Source organism: Sorex fumeus, unplaced genomic scaffold, assembly GCF_029834395.1.
Source record: "Sorex fumeus unplaced genomic scaffold, SorFum_2.1 ptg000094l, whole genome shotgun sequence".
NCBI lineage: Eukaryota > Metazoa > Chordata > Mammalia > Eulipotyphla > Soricidae > Sorex > Sorex fumeus.
In genome coordinates, this window is record NW_026606151.1 from 22928393 (window position 1) to 22950908 (window position 22516).

General features: G+C 38.7%; 1 protein-coding gene and 1 non-coding gene across 2 annotated transcripts; both read left to right on the plus strand.

Annotated features, from left to right (window-relative positions):
• Positions 1-2681: 2681 nt before the first annotated feature.
• On the plus strand, positions 2682-10711 carry LOC130040213 (olfactory receptor 14J1-like). Its single transcript, XM_056132225.1, has 2 exons — positions 2682-2925; positions 9750-10711. Exons 1-2 carry the CDS (start codon positions 2682-2684, stop codon positions 10709-10711), a joined length of 1206 nt encoding a protein of 401 aa, XP_055988200.1.
• A 1186-nt stretch (positions 10712-11897) lies between these two features.
• Positions 11898-11969, plus strand: TRNAQ-CUG (transfer RNA glutamine (anticodon CUG)). The gene has a single exon. It is a non-coding gene; the product is annotated as a tRNA-Gln (tRNA).
• The last annotated feature ends 10547 nt before the right edge of the window (positions 11970-22516 follow it).

The following is a 22516-nucleotide window of genomic DNA, read 5'->3' on the forward strand; positions in this document are numbered from 1 at the left end:
GGTAACTTCTCCATTGTGAGATATGTTGTTAATGTTTTTGGTATATTGAATAAGACACTGGTGGCTTGCCAGGCTCTACAGCGCGGGCTGTATACTCTCGGTAGTTTTCTGTGCTCCTGAGAGGGAGGAAGGAATCAAACCCTGGTCGGCCGCATACAAGGCAAATGCTCTTCCTGTTTGCCAGAAAAGTGAATATAATCACAAATTTTGTCTCTAGGTTACTTACAAGGAACTGAAAATACCCAGGTTGCCCAGGTACCCTCCCTCGGCAAAGGGACCTTGGACCTACACTCGAGTGACCAAAGAATTGAAACGGACTTAATGTTGTTTTCTCCACATATTGTATTTTGCTGAAAGGGACTGAATTACAGGTACAGGGACTTTCATCTCGTGTCAAGTGCAGATACTGGCAGCTGATCCATGTGTTGAGGGAAGAAATTCCTGAATGTGTTCTGGTGATTTCCTTAGGTTCCAGAAAAATAAGAAAAGCTGTATCTTATAGTGTAGATAAGGAGAACAAAATACCGATAATGACAGTTTTTTTGAGTGTGTAAAATAAAACCAGACATTTTCCCAACTTGAAACATTTGAAAGAAACTATTTAATTAGATTATTTTTAATGAAAAATGGAATCTTGGAATGAAACTGAAAATTACTTCCATAGCAGAAACATCTTATTCACCACAATTATCAACTCCCTAGAAAATCCTTCTTTTTTGATGACTATCACACACAAATACATATGGAAACATAATCTTCCCTACTCCCTTGTCTCCTATACCCCTACACACACAAACCAAATAACTCTGAGAAAGAACAGCTGTTCAAAGACATTTGGCTTGAGGTAAGCTGGGGATGACCTCTTCTGGGCCATTACCTCTTCACCAATGTTAGTCATGAATATTCTCCCCATACAATAATTTCAAACACTAGAGAAGTCACAAAGTTACTCACCTAAACTTCTAATTCAATTATTTGATGGTTATTCTTAGGGTTAACTCTAAAGCACTAAAATCCCAAGACCAAAACAGGTTTATGTGTCCCACAGTCAGAGTTAAAAACCTATTAATCAGTTATAAACATAAGCATACACTCACTTTGAGAAATACATTGTATCTTGTTCCCAGATGACCTTTAATCTTCCAGTTCAACTCCTGTACAGTTCCATCTTTTGAAATACTAAGATATATATAATACAACCTAATCCAAATAATGATCATGACCACATTATGGAAAAGAAACGTAATTATATTTTCGGTCTTCTAAAATTGTATGTAAATAATACTTAATTCTTTTAAGATTAATCAATAGCTTTGGCTAATGTCTAATTTAAAATAAATCTAATTCTAAGTTTTTAGTATTCTGTATTTAAAATATTATTTGCATACAAGCTTACTTGGCTTAACATACGCTGTTTTAAAACTTGTTAAGTAATTTGATCTTTCGTAGAGGACATACACATTGTGGGCTGTAGTACATGCATGTGTGAGTAATTACTTATTACATGATCTGCATTTATCATTTTAATTTAGAATTCCTTATAAACTAATAATTTTGAATGTAAAACTATATTTCATTTAAATCTTGTATTTTGCTTAACTGCTTTTCAAGTGTACTTCAGCAATGTTATATTTTAAAAATACGCTGGGAAAGTGTGTTCTTTTGGAATTTTCTACTGGGAAACTTTTCAGCTCAATTTATATGAGATTCTATGTTAAAGGAAATGGTTATGTTGAAACTCGTCTAGACCTGCCTATAGTTCAGACTTATGGCCAGAAGTCACGATGTAGCGGGGGTCTGTGGTGCCAAAGCCCAATAGAGCGAGCCTGGCAGTTCTGGATACAGAACCTCCAGGGATGCAGCTAGCAATTACAGGAGATCCCAGGGGGCTGGGATGAACCTGTGTCAGGGACCAAAGAGACAGTTGGGGACTGAGGCCAGCTCTGCATGTAGAGGCTAGGATCAACAGGTGACAGCACTTCCTGGTTCTCAGAGCAGCCTTAAGCACAGAGTCTGGGGTGGCAAATGAGAACCAAAGATGATGACCCAAAACCAGAAAAAAAAGACACAAAAACAAAAGCATTAAAGCATGTTGGATACTTAAAAAGTGTATGACCTAACCTCTGTACTATATAGCTGACCATTTTCTTCTTTTATAAAATTGAAATGGAAATTTTCACATTTATTTTGTTGCTTTCACAGAGACAAATTAAATTTCTTAGCCTGGGTATAACTATATAAAACGTCTCCATAGTAATAATGAACTTCTTCACAAGTTCATTATTGCTGCAATCAAAAAATCTATAAATAACAGTATTCCTACATTAAAAAAATCTATTTATAATAGTCTAACTTGTCTTTCACAAACAGCAGAACTCTGACGATTTTCACCATGACCGGGTTTCTTCTCATGGGTTTTTATGCCAAGCCTGAGTTAGAAACCGACTATACTTCTCTGTTCCTCTTTCTGTACTTCTTGGCTTTAACTGGCAACATGCTCATCATCACCACAACTTCCCTGGATGACAATCTCCAGTCCCCCATGAATTTCTTCCTGAAGCATCTCTCCTTGTTGGATCTCTGCTATATTTCTGTGTCTGTCCCAAGATTCATTTGCAATTCTTTTACACATAATAGCAATATTTCCCTCTGGGGATGCATAGTCCAGTGCTGAGATGACCATGATCACAGTGATGTTCTATAATCACTGTGTGGTCATCTGCTTTCCACTGCATTATGATGTCATCATGGACATCAGAACCTGTGTTTATGGGGTCATCAGCATCTGGGTCAGTGGGGCCATCTCTGGAGTCCTTCATGTGGCAGCTACTTTCTCCATCCACTTCTGTGGTTCCCGCATCATTCACCAATTTTTCTGTAATATCCCCAAGCTCCTGAGACTCTCCTGCTCCAATGAGTATCTAGGTGAGTTTGGTGTCACTGCCATGGTGGTTCTGCTGTCATTTCTTTGTTTCCTATTTATTGGATTCTCCTACATGCACCTTTTCTGTACTGAGGATGTCATCTGTAGAGAGCAGGGCCAAGTCCTTTTCCACTTGCCTCCTTCACCTCACTGTTCTTATATGTTTTTTTTCTACTGATGCCTTCGAGTATTTCAATCCTCCTTCTGACTTTCCAACTGCTTTGGGCCTGCTGCTCATATTACATATATGGTCGTTCCATGACTCACAATCCAGTGATCTTTAGCCTGAGAAACAAAGCCAGAAAGTTAGCTCTGAGGAAGGTGTTTCAAAGAAAAGAAGTACTTACTTCTCTTCATTCATTATTTGATTGCAAGTTCAATATATAATTGAAAATGTTTATAGAGTTGCTTGGTAAATTGAATATTTTGTGTTTTGGTCCACATGTAGTGGTATTCTGGGCTTACTCCTGGCTCTGTGCTCAGGGAACACTCCTGGTGGTCTAGTGTGACCATATGGGTTGAGGGAATTCGAATCATTGTCAGCCTTATGCAATGTCAAGAAGTATTCAAGGTATATGTCCTACCTGCTAAGCTATCACACTAGCCCCATAGATTAAAATTTATGTGATGTTTTATGGTTGGTGAAACTTTTTAGCATATGTTCTATCTGGAAAACTAAAATAATCATACTTTCTGCTATAGAAAAATGACTTTTGAATAATTTAAGTATTACCCTACACATTCACATATAAAATAATGCAAATTTCACTATGTTTAAGACATCAACTAAATTTTGTATCTATGCTCTGATGATTGAAAGAGTTAGATATTATATCCAAAGTTCATTTTCCTAGTTACAGAGAAGTTTGTACAATATATGGTGTTCAAGAATTCATGAGATCATGCTGGTTCTAAGATAACTTTCTGTTCAGAACTCCATGTTTGACATTACACAATTTCTTCTAGGCTACAAACAGACTGGCGGAACTTTCCTGAAAATATCTCAAATTCCTTTTATATTGCCCCTTGTGATTAATGGAATATTATGGATTCATTCATATAGAATAAATATTTGAATAGAAAAAAGTTTGGTGTCACTGGCATGGTGGTTCTACTGTCAGAACCACAGAAATACAGGCTTTTAGTTTATATTTTTATTTGAGGGAGAACCATTATTTACAAAGTTGCTAACAATCTATTCTCAGGCCTACAATGAAATAGGTCCATCTCACCACCTGTAAAAGCGTATTATTGACAATTTTGTCATTTATAAAATGGTATCTGTGGAAGTATAGCCTGTAGAGGATAATTTGATTTTGGCAAAATTTGATGTTCTATTTTTATATTTATTATATTATTAAATGAGAGTTTTTTGTCTTCTGCAATATATTCTCCACGTTGTAAGCTTGCTGTAATATTACATATTTATTACACATATTTAATTTTTAAGTTGTTTCTCTTTCCATAACATGTTTCAATTTCCTTCAGGTAAAGTACTGTGTCATATTAAAGAGTGATATTTCACTTTGTCTTTGTCCCATTTGGATCTCTATGATTTATTGATTTTTGTCGAATTGTTGTGGCTAGGATTTCTAAGTCTATGCTGATTACAGGAGGATAAAGAAACCATTTCATGCTAGTACACCAAAATATATGAAATGAAGATCAGGTAAGCCAGCTAGAGCTCCCCAGAATATGGACCACGAGAGGATCTTCAATTATTTGATAATTTTGGCAAAAATAAGTAAAGTCAAGGTAAATAAATGAATTATATCAAATTGAAAATGGTTTCCATGGCTAAACAATCCTACAGGCTAAAACTAAAATAACACTCTATTGGCTGTGAGAAAATATTTGAACACAAAATTTAGATAAAGGCTCATATACATTATATATGAGGCTATCAAAATGCTCAACAGTAAACATATCAGAAATCCCATCAATAACGGGAAAAAAGATAAAGAGATACTTCCCTGAAGAAGACATACAGATAACCCACACTCATTTAAAAAAGTGTTCATTGTGTTCTCATAAAACAGGGAAATGCAATAAAGAAGTAAATGAATAAATAAATAAAACTTAACAGTGAGATAAAATCTCACACTAGTGGGAATAACACATATGTACAAAAGTTTGGAATGACCAATGCTGTTAAAAGAACCCCTCTTTCATTGTTATTTGGAATGTCGTCTGTTTCACTGTCTATGGAAAGCATTATGAATATTTCTCAAAAAAAGAAGAAATGCACCTGCAATATGATCCAGGAACTCAATTTCTGGCCATCCCCCCTCCCAAACTAAAAAACATTAACATAAAACTAAGCATAACTGTGATCATTGCAATGCATAATACAGTAGCCAAGATTTGGAATGCCCAATAACAGGTGAATGGATACAGAAGTTGGGCTGGAGCGATAGCACAGCGGTAGGGCGTTTGCCTTGCAGGCAGCCAACATGGCCGACCCGAGTTCGATTCCTCCGCCCCTCTCGGAGAGCCTGGCAAGCTACTGAGAGTATCTCGCCCGCACGGCAGAGCCTGGCAAGCTACCCGTGACGTACTCGATATGCCAATAAACACAGTAACAACAAGTCTCATGATGGGGACGTTACTGGGCCCCCCCAGCAAATCAATGAACAACGGGAGGACCATGACTGTGGATACAGAAGTTATTTATAGATAATGCAATACTGTGCAGCTATAAGAAAAGATGAAATGCAGTTGGAGGCAGTATCGATGGAATCGGAAAGTATGTTAAGTGAAATAAGTCCGAGGATAAATGACAAATATCACTTATCGTTGTATATGGAAAGATATGCCAAGAAAGATACCCTATCAGATAATATTGGATAGGATAAAACAATAACAAACCCTAGACCTTGCACTACAGAACTTAGATTACTAGAATGTCGGAGAGAAGAGATGGAGATGGAAATGCAGATTACCAGTCACCTAGAGACAGTAGAGGAGGATCTGGGATACTTTGCTGGATACTTTGGTGAAGTGTAGTAACTTTGCACAATAATGCTCTTAAGTCTTATACTACTATAACCACGTTACAAAGCTATAATATAAAATATTAAATTAAAAATAGACTAGGTACTTCTTTGCTCAATTGGCAGTAAACTACGGGTCTATTACATTTTTAAATAAAGTCAATTGCAACCTCAGGCATTATCCTAAAATCAAATTATAAATTAAATTGTGATCCACTCAATAAAATTCGTTAAAAATTAATTGGTCTTACAGCATATTCTGTAATCAAAACACAACTTATAGTGTATTTATTTTGTGATTCAATGAATACAAATAAAGCTATTCTCCCAGTAACTAGGTAAGATCATTAAACCATTTCAACAGAAAAATATGTTGCAAGAAAACCCAACAAAATTACAAGTGTGGACCCCAGGGTGTTACACAGAATTACCAATACCCAGAGCACCCAGGAACTCTGTTGCTACTAATGCGATTTCATGCCAAATCCCAAATTGCCAAAAGACTTAATGGACTTGGGTCATACTTTCCACAGACTAAATTTAAATGAAAGGAACTGAGTGGCAGAGATATGTCTTCCGATAAGTGTCAGCTTCTGAGACTGACAGTTTATCTTTATGATGAGGTAAGAAATTTCTAGGTGTGCCCTGGTTATTTTCCTTAGGTTCTAGAAAGAAGGGCAATACTGTAAAATGGAGTGCAAATAAAAGAGAGATTTTGAGAGCAATCATATCTTTATTGGAACTTATAAACTAAGATACAAAAAGTTTCATAACTTTAAAAATATAGGAAGTAGTAAATCCTTCCATCCCAGAAACATCTTTGTGGAGTAATATGATAACTTTCTGTCATTCACTGTTTTTTTTTTTTTTGCTTTTTGGATCACATCAGCAATGCACAAGGGTTACTCCAGGCTTAGCACTCAGGAATTATTCCTGGAAGTGCTCAGGGACCATGCGAGATGCTGGGATTTGAAACCGGGTCAGCTGCATGCAAGACAAACGCCCTAACCGCTGTACTATCGTTCCAGCCCTGTCTTTTTATTTGGTACCTTCCACTCAAATATACACAGAGATGCACTTCCACTCAAATATACACAGAGATGCACATCCACACATATGCTCAAACACCATCACCCAAAGAATGAACAAATGTGCCAAGAGGTTAGCTTTGATCTGTGCTGGGGACCACCTCTATGGGGATAATTCCTCTCCACCAATCTTAGACCTAAACAACCTGCTAATTTAGCAATATTCATAATCATACACTCACAGTAAGAAATAATGGCATTATTTCTTATTTCCTTATGCTCTATACCCATTCCATTCCTATCTAGTTATATATTTTAAGATACTATGGTATATATAATATATCGTTTTTCTAACAACGGTCACAATTTCATTTCAGAAAAAAATGATTTAGATCAGTATTTTTGAGCCTTGTGAAATCTTTTCACATCAGAAAGTTTTCATCAATTTTAGGATTTCAATGGATTTTGCTAGAGAACTAAATTTAAATAAACATAATATTTTTCAGTACTGCTCAGTCTATGCCTTAAGTGTTCTGTAGGTTCAACATTGATCTAACTACAGACTGTTTTCGTGAAAATACACACAAATTTTACTGTAATATTTGTATGCTTCAGTGACTTTCTCACTAATTAGAAACATTTAATATATAAATTTGAAATGAATCTTTATCAACTTCTTCATACGTGTTGGGAGAAAATGATATTTATAACTCATGTACTATTTACCTGAAAGCTTGAAAAATTATTTTAAAATTTCTTACAGGGATATTCTTATCTTTGAATAATACTCTTTGGACACGGTGTTCTTACTAGCTTTTAGACTGGGGAATTAGCTTTTCAGGACACTTGATATGATTTGTTATGTTAACCACAGGGATTATGAGCACATTGTAATATGAGTATAAGTCCTACCAATACACTCTGTTTTGAAATTGTGTTTTTCTGGGGTGAGAGAGACAGCTTAGCAGGCTGAGCACAGACTTTGCAGCAGGAAACTGGGAATTCCCAAAAAATGCAGAGATCAACCTCCGAGCACAGAGTTAAGAGTCACCCCCGAGTACTGCTGACCTACCACCAGATAAAAGCAGATAGCAAAATAAGATGTTTTTCTGGAGGAAAACATTCTTTGTTTATTTTTATCTGTTGACATTTTGTGTGTTCACTGGTTTATGTACTCTAGAATCTAGGATGAGAATTTCACACCCTTAAGACTGACCTTCCATTCTCACCTTCTACCTTCCTTCCCTTTCTCCCAGGTAATCACAGTGTTTCCCCAGCATCTGAGGCTGGTTTAGCTGTTTGGTCTTATGTTTCTAACCAAGAGTTCAAGCAACTGGCATTCCAAGAAAAATATTGAGTAAGAAGAAAAAGCATCAGGAATTTTTGCCCTATTGCATGATAAAATTATAAGCCCCCTAAAATGAACTGCTGTGTGGTCCTAGGAATGTGTACATAGGACAGTTGATGATTGTGAATAGAGATCTTAGAAGTTTATTTCTAAGTGTTGTATTGAGCTGAATAACACTTTGCAGAAGGCGGTTCCCAACAGTTCTCAAGGGGCCTCAGTCTCTCGCAGTGACTCTCACACACAGGGGCAGCTGCTCCATTATAGGGCCTGAGGGTGAGGAGCTGCTGGGCCCTCCAATGCCAGTGAGCACAGATGTCCCCAGGAGTGCTCAGGGACCTCAGGACCAACAGTGCTTGTGGGGGGTAGGGGATATGTGATACCAGACAACTAACTGGCATTTCTATAAGCAAGGCAAGATCCCAATACTTTCTTGGTGGTTTTATTTTTATGTGCACATATCTACATATGGACATATATGTATACATGTATATGTATATACATATATGTATATATATTTTGTATAATGAGGGTAGGAGAAACCAAAAAATTGTTGAGGGGAGCCCTGGTCTACCTTTAAGTATATTGAAAAATGCAGTTGCAGTTCAAAGTTGGGCCCCAAAATGGAGAAACTAGAATCCTGTCATGCTGGGGATGACTGATTTCAGTCTGGCAGTACTCAAAAATTCTCCATGGCTCACTTTGCAGTGCTCAGAAACCGCTTTGTGCAAGAAATCAAATGCAGGAAGATTCTCAGTGCTCTGCAAGCAGGAATCTCACGCTCTGCTCCTGCACAGCTGGTTCTCAGCAACCCCTGAGAACAGAGCTGGGAGTGGCCCAGGCATCACAAGGAGTAGTCTAAAAGCAAAAGAACAAATGAAACTAAAAAACCCCAGAAATTCCAAAAATCACCAGTGAAAAATGTAAAAAAGAAAACAAAGTCATGATCATCCAAAGTATGTAACCTAAAAATCTTTTATACTATGTCCCCACTCGTGTACTTTGCTCCCTTTTAACCTATGCCCGAGGGGACCCTATACTGATATCATTTGAAAAATAGAAATAGCAAAGCTAGATTTTGCTCGAGCGGGCCCAGTAACGTCTCCATTGGAGACTTTGTTGTTACTGTGTCTGGCATATCGAATACTCTCAGTAGCTTGCCGGGCTCTCCGAGAGGGGCGGAGGAATCGAACTCGGGTTGGCCATGTTGGCCGCTTGTAAGGCGAACGCCCTACCCGCTGTGCTATCGCTCCAGCCCAACAAAGCTAGAATGCATGATTTATCAGAAAGAGTATCTATTCCTATAGACAAAGTAACTAAATTGTTTGAGATGGGTAAGATACAAAACCTCTCACTTTTCTAAAGGAAAACTTTTGATTCTGACTTCTTACCCAAACTCCATGATTTAGACTGATGTTACAAAAACAATTTCTCTTCAAAGATTCCATGTTGTCTTGCAGTCAAGCACAGTAAGAAGTCAAGGACTATGGATAATTTCAATGTGAGTGGGTTTCTTCTCTTGGGATTTTCTGCCAAACCTGAACAAGAAATCTTTTATGCTTCTGTGTTCTTAGTCTTATACGTGTTGGCTTTAGCTGGCAACATGCTCATCATCACCACAACTTCCCTGGATGACAGTCTCCAGTCCCCCATGTATTTCTTCCTGAAGCATCTCTCCTTGCTGGACCTCTGCTACATTTCTGTGACTGTGCCGAGATTCATTTACAATTCTTTCAAGCAAAGTGGAAATATCACCCTCTGGGAATGCATAGTGCAGTGCTTTGCTTTCATTACCTGTTGTTCTGCCGAGGTGGCCATGCTCACACTGATGTCCTATGACCGCTACGTGGCCATCTGTCTTCCCCTGCGCTATGAAATCATCATGAATGTCAGAACCTGTGTCCATGGAGTCGTCTGTGTCTGGGTCAGTGCAGCCATCTCTGGAACCATGCATACGGCAGCTACTTTCTCCATGAAATTATGTGGCCCCCGCATCATTCACCAGTTCTTCTGTGATATTCCTCAGATCTTGAAACTCTCCTGTACTCTTGACTATATCTATGAGGTTGGTGTCTCTGTCTTCCTGTCTTTGGGGGCATTTCTTTGTGTCATCTTCATAGCATTCTCCTACGTGCATATATTCTCTTCTGTGCTGAGGATGCCATCTGCTGAGGGCAGAGCCAAGGCCTTTTCCACTTGCATTCCTCACCTCATTGTTGTCTTATTATTTCTTTCTACTGGTGCCTTTGAGTACTTAAAATCTCATTCAGACTCTCCAACAGTGTCAGACATTTTTATCACTGTTATGTATACAGTAGTTCCACCAACGTTCAATCCAATGATCTATAGCCTGAGAAATAAAGCCGTTAAGTCAGCCATCAGAAAGGTTTTTAAGGGAAATAAAGCATATCTGTGTGGATGACATTTATGTATTCTTTGTTGGGAGAGAATTTCAGTTCTATCGGGCAATCGCAATGTAATATATCAGGAATTTTCAGTAAATCAAAAAGGATTATCACAATAATTTGAATGGAAACGTTGTGTTTATATACTGTTGGGTAATAAAGTATCAAAAATACCTAAACTGAACTTTGTAATCTGTTGTAAATACAACAGATTAAGATTAAGAAGTTTGAGAGTAACATAAATGAAGCTTTGCTAATTTAAAACCAGTCAGGTTAGTGACTTACAATTTTTATGTGAGCGTGATGTAAAAATATGTATATAAGACTTATTTTCAATAAGTTCTGCTGTTCTCTTAGATATTACTTGATGTTTACAAACTGATCAGAACCCTCTGACAATCAGCACTCATTGGTTGTTTGAATTTCCATCAATACTTTTCAACTTCTTTTGGCTTTAATTCACATATCGTAATGCCACCCTTGTAAAGCGTCATTATCTTCCTTACTTTACCATTTCAGATGTAGTGGACCTATTTGCCACTCATAAGGAAGGTATGTTTTAAGGAATAATCAGTGAGATTCTCAGAGACACCAGTTTTAAATGGCAAAATTAATGAAAGAATAAATAAAATTATATTTAAAATAATCTTTAAAAGACTCCTTTGCTAAGAAGTGGAACAGATCCCTCACAAATAAGGAAAAGGTACTTCCACAAATATGCTACTATATTAGAATAGAAAGCATCTTACATGTATTTAGCAGCATATAAAATTAGAAAAGAGAATGAGTACTGAAAGTTCACTTTCAAAGTAGAAAATAAATTTTGGGATGAAGTAAATAAAAATTATGGAAATTAAGCCATCATAAATGAGCTAAGGGAAATATGTAACATTTACCTTAACTTAGTTCTCAAAATATCTATTCTATCTATTTCTGAATGATCTGAGGACACCATCAAACATCAATTTACAAGAAAAAACTAAGCAACTCTTTCCAAAAAATACATTCAAATAGTCTTGTTTGAAAACATAAAAAAGTTGACTTATGTACATAAAATACAACAAAAATTTATTAAAATATTATTTATATGGTTAGAATTTGAAGTTTCTGCCTGTTGTGTGGAAGTTAGTAGTTTCTGCTTGTTATGTGGAAGTTAGTTTATGTTGATGGTGGGCTGTAGAATCTTAGTTTATTTTATGGTGGGGTTCCATGGTGTAATGGTTAGCACTCTGGATTCTGAATCCAGCGATCCGAGTTCAAATCTCGGTGGAACCTGTAGCTTTGGGCTGGAGCGATAGCACAGCGGGTAGGGCGTTCGCCTTACAAGCGGCCAACATGGCCGACCTGAGTTCGATTCCTCCGCCCCTCTCGGAGAGCCCGGCAAGCTACCGAGAGTATTCGATATGCCAGACACAGTAACAACAAAGTCTCCAATGGAGACGTTACTGGGCCCGCTCGAGCAAATCGACGATCAACGGGAGGGCCTTTACCTTTACCTTTACCTTTTATTCACTGAAAAGCTATTATACTAATATCATTAATTGACTCCTATAAGATTTTTCCAGCAAATTTTAGCACTATCTTTTCTGGAATCAGATGAGAATATAGGTGTGAGAATTTTTTTGCGGGGGGGGAGGGTCACACCCAGCGATGCACAGGGATTACTCCTGCCTTTGTATTCAGGAATTACTTCTGGCGGTGCTTGGGGGAACATATGGGATGCTGGGAATTGAACCTGGGTTGGCACGTGCAAGGCAAACACCCTACCCACTGTGCTATCACTTCAGCCCCAGGTGTTGGAGTTTGTAATCTACTGAATTGAAGTGCTCATGATTATAGTATCAGACTCAATTTTATATCAGAACTCTTTCTCCCTCTATCTATCCAGATTGGTGGAAACCATAGGAACTTTATATATTTGTATACACTTTATATTCCATTTCTCACTAAAACATACATACTGAGTTTTTGGTATGAATTGCAAGGAATCTCCAAATCAAGTAGAGAAGAATTGTATCTTAGATACGTAATATCTCCCAATGGTGACTAGGATTCTATTTGCTCGAGCGGGCCCAGTAATGTCTCCATTGGAGATTTTGTTGTTATTGTGTTTGGCATATCGAATACATCATGGGTGGCTTGCCAGGCTCTGCCGTGCGGGCGAGATACTCTCGGTAGCTTGCCGGGCTCTCCGAGAGGGGCGGAGGAATCTAACTCCGGTCAGCCATGTTGGCTGCATGCAAGGCAAACGCCCTACCACTGTGCTAGATTTAAATCTTCACTTGATCACTTGACATCTCATTACTCATCGATTTGCTCAAGTAGGGGGCCAGTAATGTCTCCATTCATCCCTGTTGTGTGCTAGTGTAGCCCAATGGTTTCTCCTCATTCTAGGCACACGAAGAGCCTCAAACTGATCATTTAGGGTCTTGACAAAAAAGTCTGACCATCCCATAGGTTGGCAGCCACAAAGTCTTTTGACGGACTGTAGAATCCAGTCATTAATGGCAATAGTCTAGCAGTCGTCTCCAAATCTCATTACGTGTCCAGCCCATCTGATTTTCGATGCCTTGGCAAATGAGACAGCGTCCCTGATTCTTGACCATTGACAGAGGTTGAAACTCAGGATTCTTTCTCTCATTTGAGTGAAAAATGCTACTCCAAGCATAGATCTTCCAATTCCTCTTTGAGAGACCCAAAGAGCGTTCTCATCCTATTTACGTAGGGCCCAGGTCTTTGAGGTGAATGTAAATGCAGGAAGAACAGTGGAATTGAAGAGATGTGCCTGGAGCCTGAGGTTCTTCATCATCTTAGCTATTTTTTCAACACTCTTGAAGGCGTTTGAAGCTTCTCTCTTCTTCCTGTGCAACTCAGGTGCCAGGTCATTCGTCATGTTGATTTCTCAACCTAGGTACACATAGCTGTTGCATTAGGAGATGGTCATTCCAGTGAAGGAGAATGGAATGTCAGGGATGAGTTAGTTTTTCATAATTATTGTCTTTGTGAGATTGAGCTGTTTTCCCACCTTTCCACACTCACGGCCGAAGTCGGCCAGCATTTGTGCCTCTTGGATTATGTTTGGTGTTATTAGAATGATGTCATCAGCAAAGCAGAGGTGGTGTAGTTGCCGACCATCTACCTTCACTCCCATTCCTTCCCATTCCAGTCGTCACATGATGTTCTCGAGGGTGACACTGAAGAGTTTCGGTGAAATGGTATCATCATGCTGAAATCCTATCCTTTTTTATTTCTTATATTTATTTATTGAATCACTGTGGGAAAAGTTACAAAGCTTTCGGGTTTAAGTCTCAGTCATACAATCATCAAACACCTTTCCCTTCACCAGTACTCATTTTTTACCACCAAGAACCCCAACATTCAGAGACTATAAAACCCAGTTTCCAGAAGAGAACAGCACAGAGTCTCCTGCCCCCGTGCCTGGCTGTCCTCGCCGGGGCCCCTTGGAGGGGAGTGGGTTGAGTTTCTCTCCCTGCTCCAACCAGAGCTCCAGCAGCTGAAGACTTCCAGAATCAGCCAGAACCATGCTGAGACCACTCTCAACAAGCATGAAGGTACCGGCAGAGGAAAAAAGGCATGTGGGTCCCGGACTAAGATCTCCAAGCCTGCTCGGATTGGGGCTGAGCATTCTCCACCCAGATCCTCCATCTTCCAGTAGGCAGGGGTCACACCCACCAACTGGTTCCCTGACGCCATGTAATCCTATCAGTAATCCTATCAACGGCCAAGACCCAGGGACTACAAAACCCAGCTCCCGGAGCAGCCGCGCGACATCTTATTATCTCATTCTTACTTTGGACAAACCGGCAGTCTACTGAATGTAACCTATCCACATGGCAGAATCTGGCAAACTCCCCGTGGCGTACCCAATATGCCAAATACCAGTAACAATGGTGGGTCTCATTCTCCTAAGCCTGAAAGAGCCTTGAATATGGCACTTTTTAAAAATCTCAGGGCTAGGACAAAGGAGACGTTACTGGTGCCTGCTTGAGGCAATCGATGAACAACAGGATGGTAGTGATCATGATTGAAGAACCCCAATATACCCCCTCCCACCCCTCCCAATGCCTGTGAGGCAGATAATTTCTACTTAACTTTTCTCTATACTGATTACATTCATTATTTTGCCAAAAGGTGCACCATTATTGTTTAGAATTTCCCCCCAACGATCAGAATTGCTGAAAAGTCATTGTGAAATACTTTATTTTCTATAGCAGGTTATGAGAGGCATATAATGATTTTGAATTTCTGCAAAGAGCCAGATAATTACAAGATTGGTTTCTATGCGTCTTGTATTAAGGCTGTGCCATAGAGACTCTCTGGTTCCTGATCAAGCTGATTAACGGCCATGATCCCAGAGACTCAGAAACAAATCTTTCTCCCAACACCTCTCTTGACATCGATGATCACTTCTCTGTAGAATGGTGAGATCCTGGTAGTGAATCCATAATACAGTTCAGGGAGGATCCTGATGTATTGAGTTTGAATACAGCTTCAATGACCTCCTCTGTCTCAACAGAATCAAAGGCCTTCTTTAAATCAATGAACGTCAGACAAAGCAGCATCTTGAAATCCTGAGAAACCTCAACGAGCTTGGTTATCATGTGGACATGGTCATTCTTGCTGAATCCTTTGCGGAACCCGCTTGCTCGCATGCTTGACCTTCATCCAGTGTTCTCAAATCCTATTCAGGATGACTTGAGTGAACATCTTGTAGATGACAGACAATAGACAGATCGGGAGAGAGTTGTCAATGTGGTGGATGTCTCCTTTCTTGTACGGTAGTACAGTCCTGCTGGTTTTCCATGGGACGGAACCTTGCATTCAGACAGGGAGTGTGTGAAGAGCCGAGCAAGTGTGTTGATGAGTACTGATGGCAAGTTCTTCAGGTGTTGAGGTCTGACCTTGTCTGGGCCAGGTGCTGTTCGTTTCTTTGCCAAAAAAAAAAAAAAAAGGCGTGTCAGATTTCAGAAGGGAAAACGTTGGGATCAACATACCAATCCTGCGGAATTTGGTATGTGGGCAGGGCATGGCTATCAAAGAGATCTGAGTAGAAGTCATGGATTATTTTCTCCATTTCCCTTCTGGAAGATGTCATAGATCATCAGGACGTGGGAGGGCAGTCATCTTGGTCTTGTAGTTAGTGAAGGACAGGCGGGTGTTGAGAATGCTTTTCCTGGCTTCTGCTGCATTTACCAGCACTGCTGTTCTTTTCTCTTTGAGGTCTTCCTTTATGGCTTCTGTGCACTACTTTGAGAGCTCTGACATTCGCTTGTGGTAGTCTGAGGCATGTGCCAAGCCACATTGTTGAATAAGCTCAAGAATTTTCGAAGACAGGCAATTTTTTGTGGCTATCATTCTCTTTGCATTCCTTGCACAATCATGGAGGTGCTGAACCAGTCGATCGTATTCCTCGTCAATGTTGTCAACGATGGCATCTTCCCATGTTGCCGCAATAGTGCCAAAAAGCTCCCAGTTTCTGGTCATTCTGGAAGTTCTCTTCTTAAACTTTGCAACCCTTTCTCCCCACTCAGAATAGAATTTTGCACGAAGGAGACAGTGGTCCAACCCAGTTTGGAATTTTGGGTCAACAGCGACATCGCTCAGACAACACCATTGATTGAATATGATGTGGTCAATTTTGTTGTGGAATCATCCACTGAGAGACTCCCATGTCCAACCATTAGATTCGGCCCTCTGGAACTGTGAGTTACCATGGATGGTCTTGGTCGACATGATGAACTTGGACAGTTTCTCACCCCATTTGTTCCATTCTCGGCCATGAGTTCCGATGTGGAGTTCTTCAGCTGATCTTCTCGGCTCTATGTTGGCATTAAAATCACCAACAACCGTCTTTTTAGAAGGTATGGTGGTCTTCTTTATAGAACTTCTCCAGCTCCATGTAGAGCTTCTCAATTTCTCCTTCATATAATTGAATGTTGGTGTGTAGACAACAAAGGAGAAACTGCTGGCAGTGAGCCACATCTATTCAAGTGTAATCGTCCAATTCAGGTTGTTAGGCATTCAAATGAACCAAAGTTCATGGCCAATTTCTTGTTGACTTGGACACCGACACCTCCGATGCCTCTTTTGTCACATGTTCTGAGGAAGAGTTCTTCTCCAGTGTCGAAAACAGCATTGAAAGTCTAGACAGTCATTTTCGTCTTTCTTCATTTTGGCAGATTAGTATGGCCTTGAGATTTTATCAGCCTCTCCTTCTACATCCTTCTCAACGTTGCCTTATTAGCGGCTCCTTCAAATTGTTATTCAAATGAAAAACAATTTTTAAAACTGAGAATATATCATATGTTTTGGAGAGCAGAAAATTGTCACATCTTCTTTTGTTAGTATTGTAAGCTTTTGAAAATTAGTTACTTTTAAATTTTATTTTATTTATGTGTACTTCGGTTTACAAAATTATTAGTAGTAGGCTTTTATCATCCAGGAAACATTCCAGAACCACATCTCCCACCATAGAGACAACATCACACTTTATTCACAGGATTTTTTTTAAAAAAGATTTAAAATATGGAAGAGCAAATGATAGACATATTGTTCCTCTTAACTGGATGACACAGCATTCTAATTTCTTCATTCTATTAAGGATAGTATGATGGAGAAAGTAATCTAAGAAAATGCTAGAATGGACATTTGAAAGGTTTTATATTGTTAAGACTGTAAGAAAAGACATACAACCAGAATCACTGGTAGAAATCATTAAGTGTATCATTTAAAACATGTCATACTTTAAAATATCCACCTAAAACTGTGACAGATACATCAAATTTTGATTACTACTTAGTCAAAAGAAATTGATAAGTTTGCTACAAAGAACCAGTTGAAATTAGAGATGAAATCCACATTCTGAAGCTACATTGAAAGGACTAGAACTACTGTTGGAGAATTTTATTTAAGAATAAAAATGATTACAGTTAATTTTCCTATTTTGAGTAATATAACAAAGGACAAAATACCTTAAATAATGTCTAAGATGTTCCTCCATTTTTCTTGCTGTATCCTTGGTATCACACACACACACACACACACACACACACACACACACACACAAAAAAAAAAAAAACAGCAACAGTAGATTAAATAATGGTTAGGCCATTATTTATAAAGCAATGCAACAAAGTGAATTTTAACACATTACAAATGGCTGAATATGTAAATGCTTGTATATCTTATCTAATATTAAGTAAAGTTATACATTACATATGTTCTCAAGTGACAAAAGGATATATAAAGTAATGAAGCTAAAAATATAAAACTAGAGATTATAACACTTATGCTCTTTTATTACTGATAACATTAATCATGAATTAACGAAATGACCAAATGTAGCTCTTTTGTCTAAATGAGTAATATTATCAAGTATATAAATGTTTTTGTCAGCTTCCATGTGAAAATATGCAACATTTTACATAACACACAGACATGAAGTTTCTGAAGACTTCAATTACTGACCTAGGAGTTTCAGCTGGAATGTCTAAACAAGTAAATTAGAATTGATTAAAATGGACATGCTGAAAATTTTCATCTTGCTTTACCAATGTTTTTACCATAGAGAAGTCATCAGAATCTCTTATGTTGTTATCACTGCACTCAACTTTTAAACACTTTCTAATTCATTATGAACAAATGTGACCTAGAATTCTCCTTTCCATATTTAAGGAGTAGATTACACTATAATTTACAAAATTTTCTCTTGAAGAGTTCCCATCTTCATCTGCAGCCACCATCAGCAGAAAATTACAAATGACTATGGTTAATATCACTGCCAGTGGATTTCATCTCATGGGCTTTTCTGCCAAGCCTGAGCTAAAAATCTGCTATGCTTCTCTGTTCTTAGTCTTATACTTGTTGACTTTAACTGGAATTATTCTCATAATTCTCTCGATTTCCATGGATCAGAGTCTCAAAAGCTCACTCATGTGCTTCTTCCTAAAGCATCTCTGCTTGTTGGATCTCTGCTATATTTCTGTGACGGTACCAAGATTCATTTGTAATTCTTTCAAGCATAGTGGGAACATTACCCTCTGGGAATACATAGTGCAGTGCTTTGCTCTCACTCTCTGTGCGACTGCTGAGATGTCCATGCTCGCTTTGATGTCCTGTGACTGCTACGTGGCCATCTGACTTCCCCTGAACTATGACATCATCATGAACGTCAGAACCTGTGTCCATACAGTCGCTGGTGTCTGGGTCAGTGGGACCATCTCTGGAGTCATGCATACTGCAGCTACTCTCTCCATCCACGTCTGTGGCCCCAACATCATTCACCAGTTCTTCTGTGATATTCCCCAGCTCCTGAATCTCTCCTGTTCTAATGACTATGTCAGGGATGTTGGGATGTCAGTTGTCTTCACTCTGTTGTCATTTGGCTGTATAATCTTTATTGTGCCATCAACACTCAATCCAATAATCTATAGCCTGAAAAATAAAGCAATGAAAGCAGCTCTTAGAACGGTTTTTAAAGGAAGAAAAGCATATCTGTTTTTTTGACCTGTGTCTGTATACTTGAAAGGCAAACTCAAAAATATAATGTGTAATGTAGGACTCTGGACACTACATCTAATTGTAGAAGTGATTATAGGGAAAACTGTCTTATGAGAAATATATTCTATGCCGATACTGTCTACAAATAAAAACTTTTTAAAAATATACCTATTTTTAGCTTAAAATATACCTATTCTTAGCTATTTCTTCAACACTATTGAAGGCGTTCCAAGCCGTTCTCTTCCTCCTGCACAACTCAGGTGCCAGGTCATTCATCATGTTGACTTCTTGACCTAGGTACACATAACTGTTGCATTCGGAGATGGTCATTCTGTTGAGAGCGAATGGAGCATCAGGAACGAGGCTGTTTCTCATAAATATTGTCTTCGTAAGACAATATTGTAATCCGACCTTTCCACACTCATGGTCAAAGTCGGCCAGCATTTGTGCTGCTTGGCTAATGTTTGGTGTTATTAAAACAATGTCATCAGCAAAGCAGAGGTGGTGTAGTTGCCGACCATCTATCTTCACTCCCATTCCTTCCCATTCCAGTTGTAGCATGATGTTCTCGAGGGTGGCACTGAAGAGTTTCAGTGAAATGGTATCACCCTGCTGAACCCCTCTCTTGACATCAATGATTACTTCTTTGTAGAATGGTGAGATCCTGGTAGTGAATCCGTAATACAGCTCACGGAGGATCCTGATGTATTGAGTTTGAATGCCCTGATTGGCTAGGGCTTTAATGACCGCTTCCATTTCAACAGAATCAAAGGCCTTTTTGAAATCAATGAATGTTAGACAGAGCGGCATCTTGAACTCCTGAGAAACCTCAATGTGGATATGGTCGATGGTGCTGAATCCTTTGTGGAACCTGGCTTGCTGGCATGCTTGTCCTTCATCTAGTGTTCTGCCAATCCTATTCAGGATGACTTGATTCATCTCCAGACACATCTCTTTGATTCCACTGTTCTTCCTGCATTAACATATGCCTCAGAGACCTGGGCCCTATGCGAAAAGGATGAGAACACTATTCAGGTCTCCCAAAGAGAAATCGAAGGAGCTATGCTTGGAGTATCACATTTACTCAAATGAGAGAAAGAATCCAGAGATCCGACCTCCGTCAATGGTCAAGAATCAGGAAGCTGTCTCTTTTGCCAAGGCATCAAAAATTAGATGGACTGGACATGTAATGAGATTTGGAGGTGACTGCTGGACTAGAGCTGTTACTGACTGGATTCCACGGGATGTCAAAAGACCGCGTGGCCGCCCACCTATCAGATGGTCAGACTTCTTTATCAAGAATCTGAATGATTGGTTTGAGGCTCTTCGTGTTCCTAGAATGAACAGATACCATTGGGCTACACTAGCACGCGACAGGCAAATGGAGAAATTACTGGCTCCCACTCGAGCAAATCAATGACAACGGGAAGTCAAGTGATCAACTGATCAATTTGTTTTTGGGCCACACTCGTCTCTGCTCAGGATATACTGCTGTATTCACATAGCTCTAGGTATTTGAGTTGGAAAGTTGGGAAGAAAACAGTAAATGGTGGTCAGAGGTTGACATGCTGCAGTGATGTTTCAAAACATTAAAGAAGTACATTTATTCTAATCAATATCTATAAGGCCATAGTTGACCAGATCTAAAACAGAGTGAGGAAAAACATAAAACACATGGTTTAGGCCATATATTAAATAATATAACACTTTTTTCTCAAAAAATATATTAATCACACTCAATATACAAGAACTTTGTATGTATTGTGCAATATATAAAACAAGACTAAGTAGGATTTACTCCAAGGATATCAGGACAGTTCAATATATGCAAAAACCGTAACGTACCATATCAACAATAGGAATGATATAAATCATATGATTTATCAATAGATGAATTAAAAAGTGCTTTAAACAAGATGTGACATCCTTTCATAATTTTTGAAAATCTAAGAAAACTTATAAAAGGTTCTTAACTCAGCATATTAAAAAGCATATACAACGAATGCATAGCTAACATCATATTCAATAACAAAAATTTCCTATACCAGTCACAGGACAAAGATGTTCATTCTAACAATATTACACAAAAAAATATTGGAAAGAAATTAAACTAGAATTTAGCCAGAAAAGAGATAGATAAGATTCAAATTAGAAAGGAAATTAAAAGAAGTTACAGGCCACTCATTGCAGGTAGCCTATAGCCGACTAAAGACTAACAATAGTGAAACTACCTAATTTTGAATTTTCTTGAATAGTTTGCCTTTTAATTTGACTTGATTAAAATGGAAATGCTAAAAGTTTTCATTTTGCTTTGATGTCATGATTTATTCATTTATTTTTGGCCTCTCAGAAACATGTAAGAAAACTGCCCTAACTGTTGTTCTTTCTCTTCTGCTCTGTCAATGTGTTTAACTTAGGGAAATCATCAGAATCTCTGATGCATTATCACTGTTCAAACATATAATTAAACTAATAACTCACTCTGTGATTGACAATGAAGAAATGTGATTCTGACTTGACATATTTTCTTGAGTAGCTTGTATTATAATTTACAAGTTTTCTCTTAAAGGGTTCCCATCTTCATCTGCGGCCAACATCAGCTAAAAATTACAAATGGCTATGACTAATGTCACTGCCAGTGGGCTTATTTCCATGGTGTTTTCTAAGCCTGAACTAGAATGCTTTTATGCTTCTTTGTTCTGAGTCTTATGCTTATGGGCTTTAGCTGGAAATATTTTCATTATCAGCTCAATTTCTCTGGATCACAGTCTCACCCATGCATTTTTCCCAAAAGCATATTTTATCTCCCATTTAGAGCTCTGCTAAGATCTTATCAGCCAAAGAACTCCACATCAGGACCCATGGCCTAGAATGGAACAAACAGGTTGAGAGAGTGTCCGAGTTCATCGTGTCGACCAAGAACATCCATGGTAACCCACAGTTCCAGAAGGCCGAATCTAAACACTGGAGGTGGGAGTCTCCCGGTGGACGGTCCCACAATGAAATTGACCACATCAGATTCAATCCACGGTGTTGCCTGACTGATTTTGCTGTCGTCCCAAAATTACAAACAGGATCGAACCATCGTCTCCTTCGTGAAAAATTCTACTTCACAGAGAGGGAAGAAAGGGCTGCAAAGGTTACGAAGAGAACTCCCAGATTGATCAGCGACTGGGAGCTCTTCAGCACTATTGCGGCCACATAGGAAGATGCCGTCATTGACAACATTGATGAGGAATACGATCGACTGGTTCAGCACCTCCATGATTGTGTGAGAAACACCAAGAGAGAAATAGCAGCAA

Excerpts from the sequence above, each read along its gene's own strand:
- LOC130040213 (XM_056132225.1), top strand. The coding sequence starts at position 2,682 with ATGATCACAGTGATGTTCTATAATCACTGTGTGGTCATCTGCTTTCCA. Across the intron at positions 2,926-9,749 it reads CTGCTCCAATGAGTATCTAG|TCAAGCACAGTAAGAAGTCA; the intron begins GTGAGTTTGGTG and ends GTTGTCTTGCAG.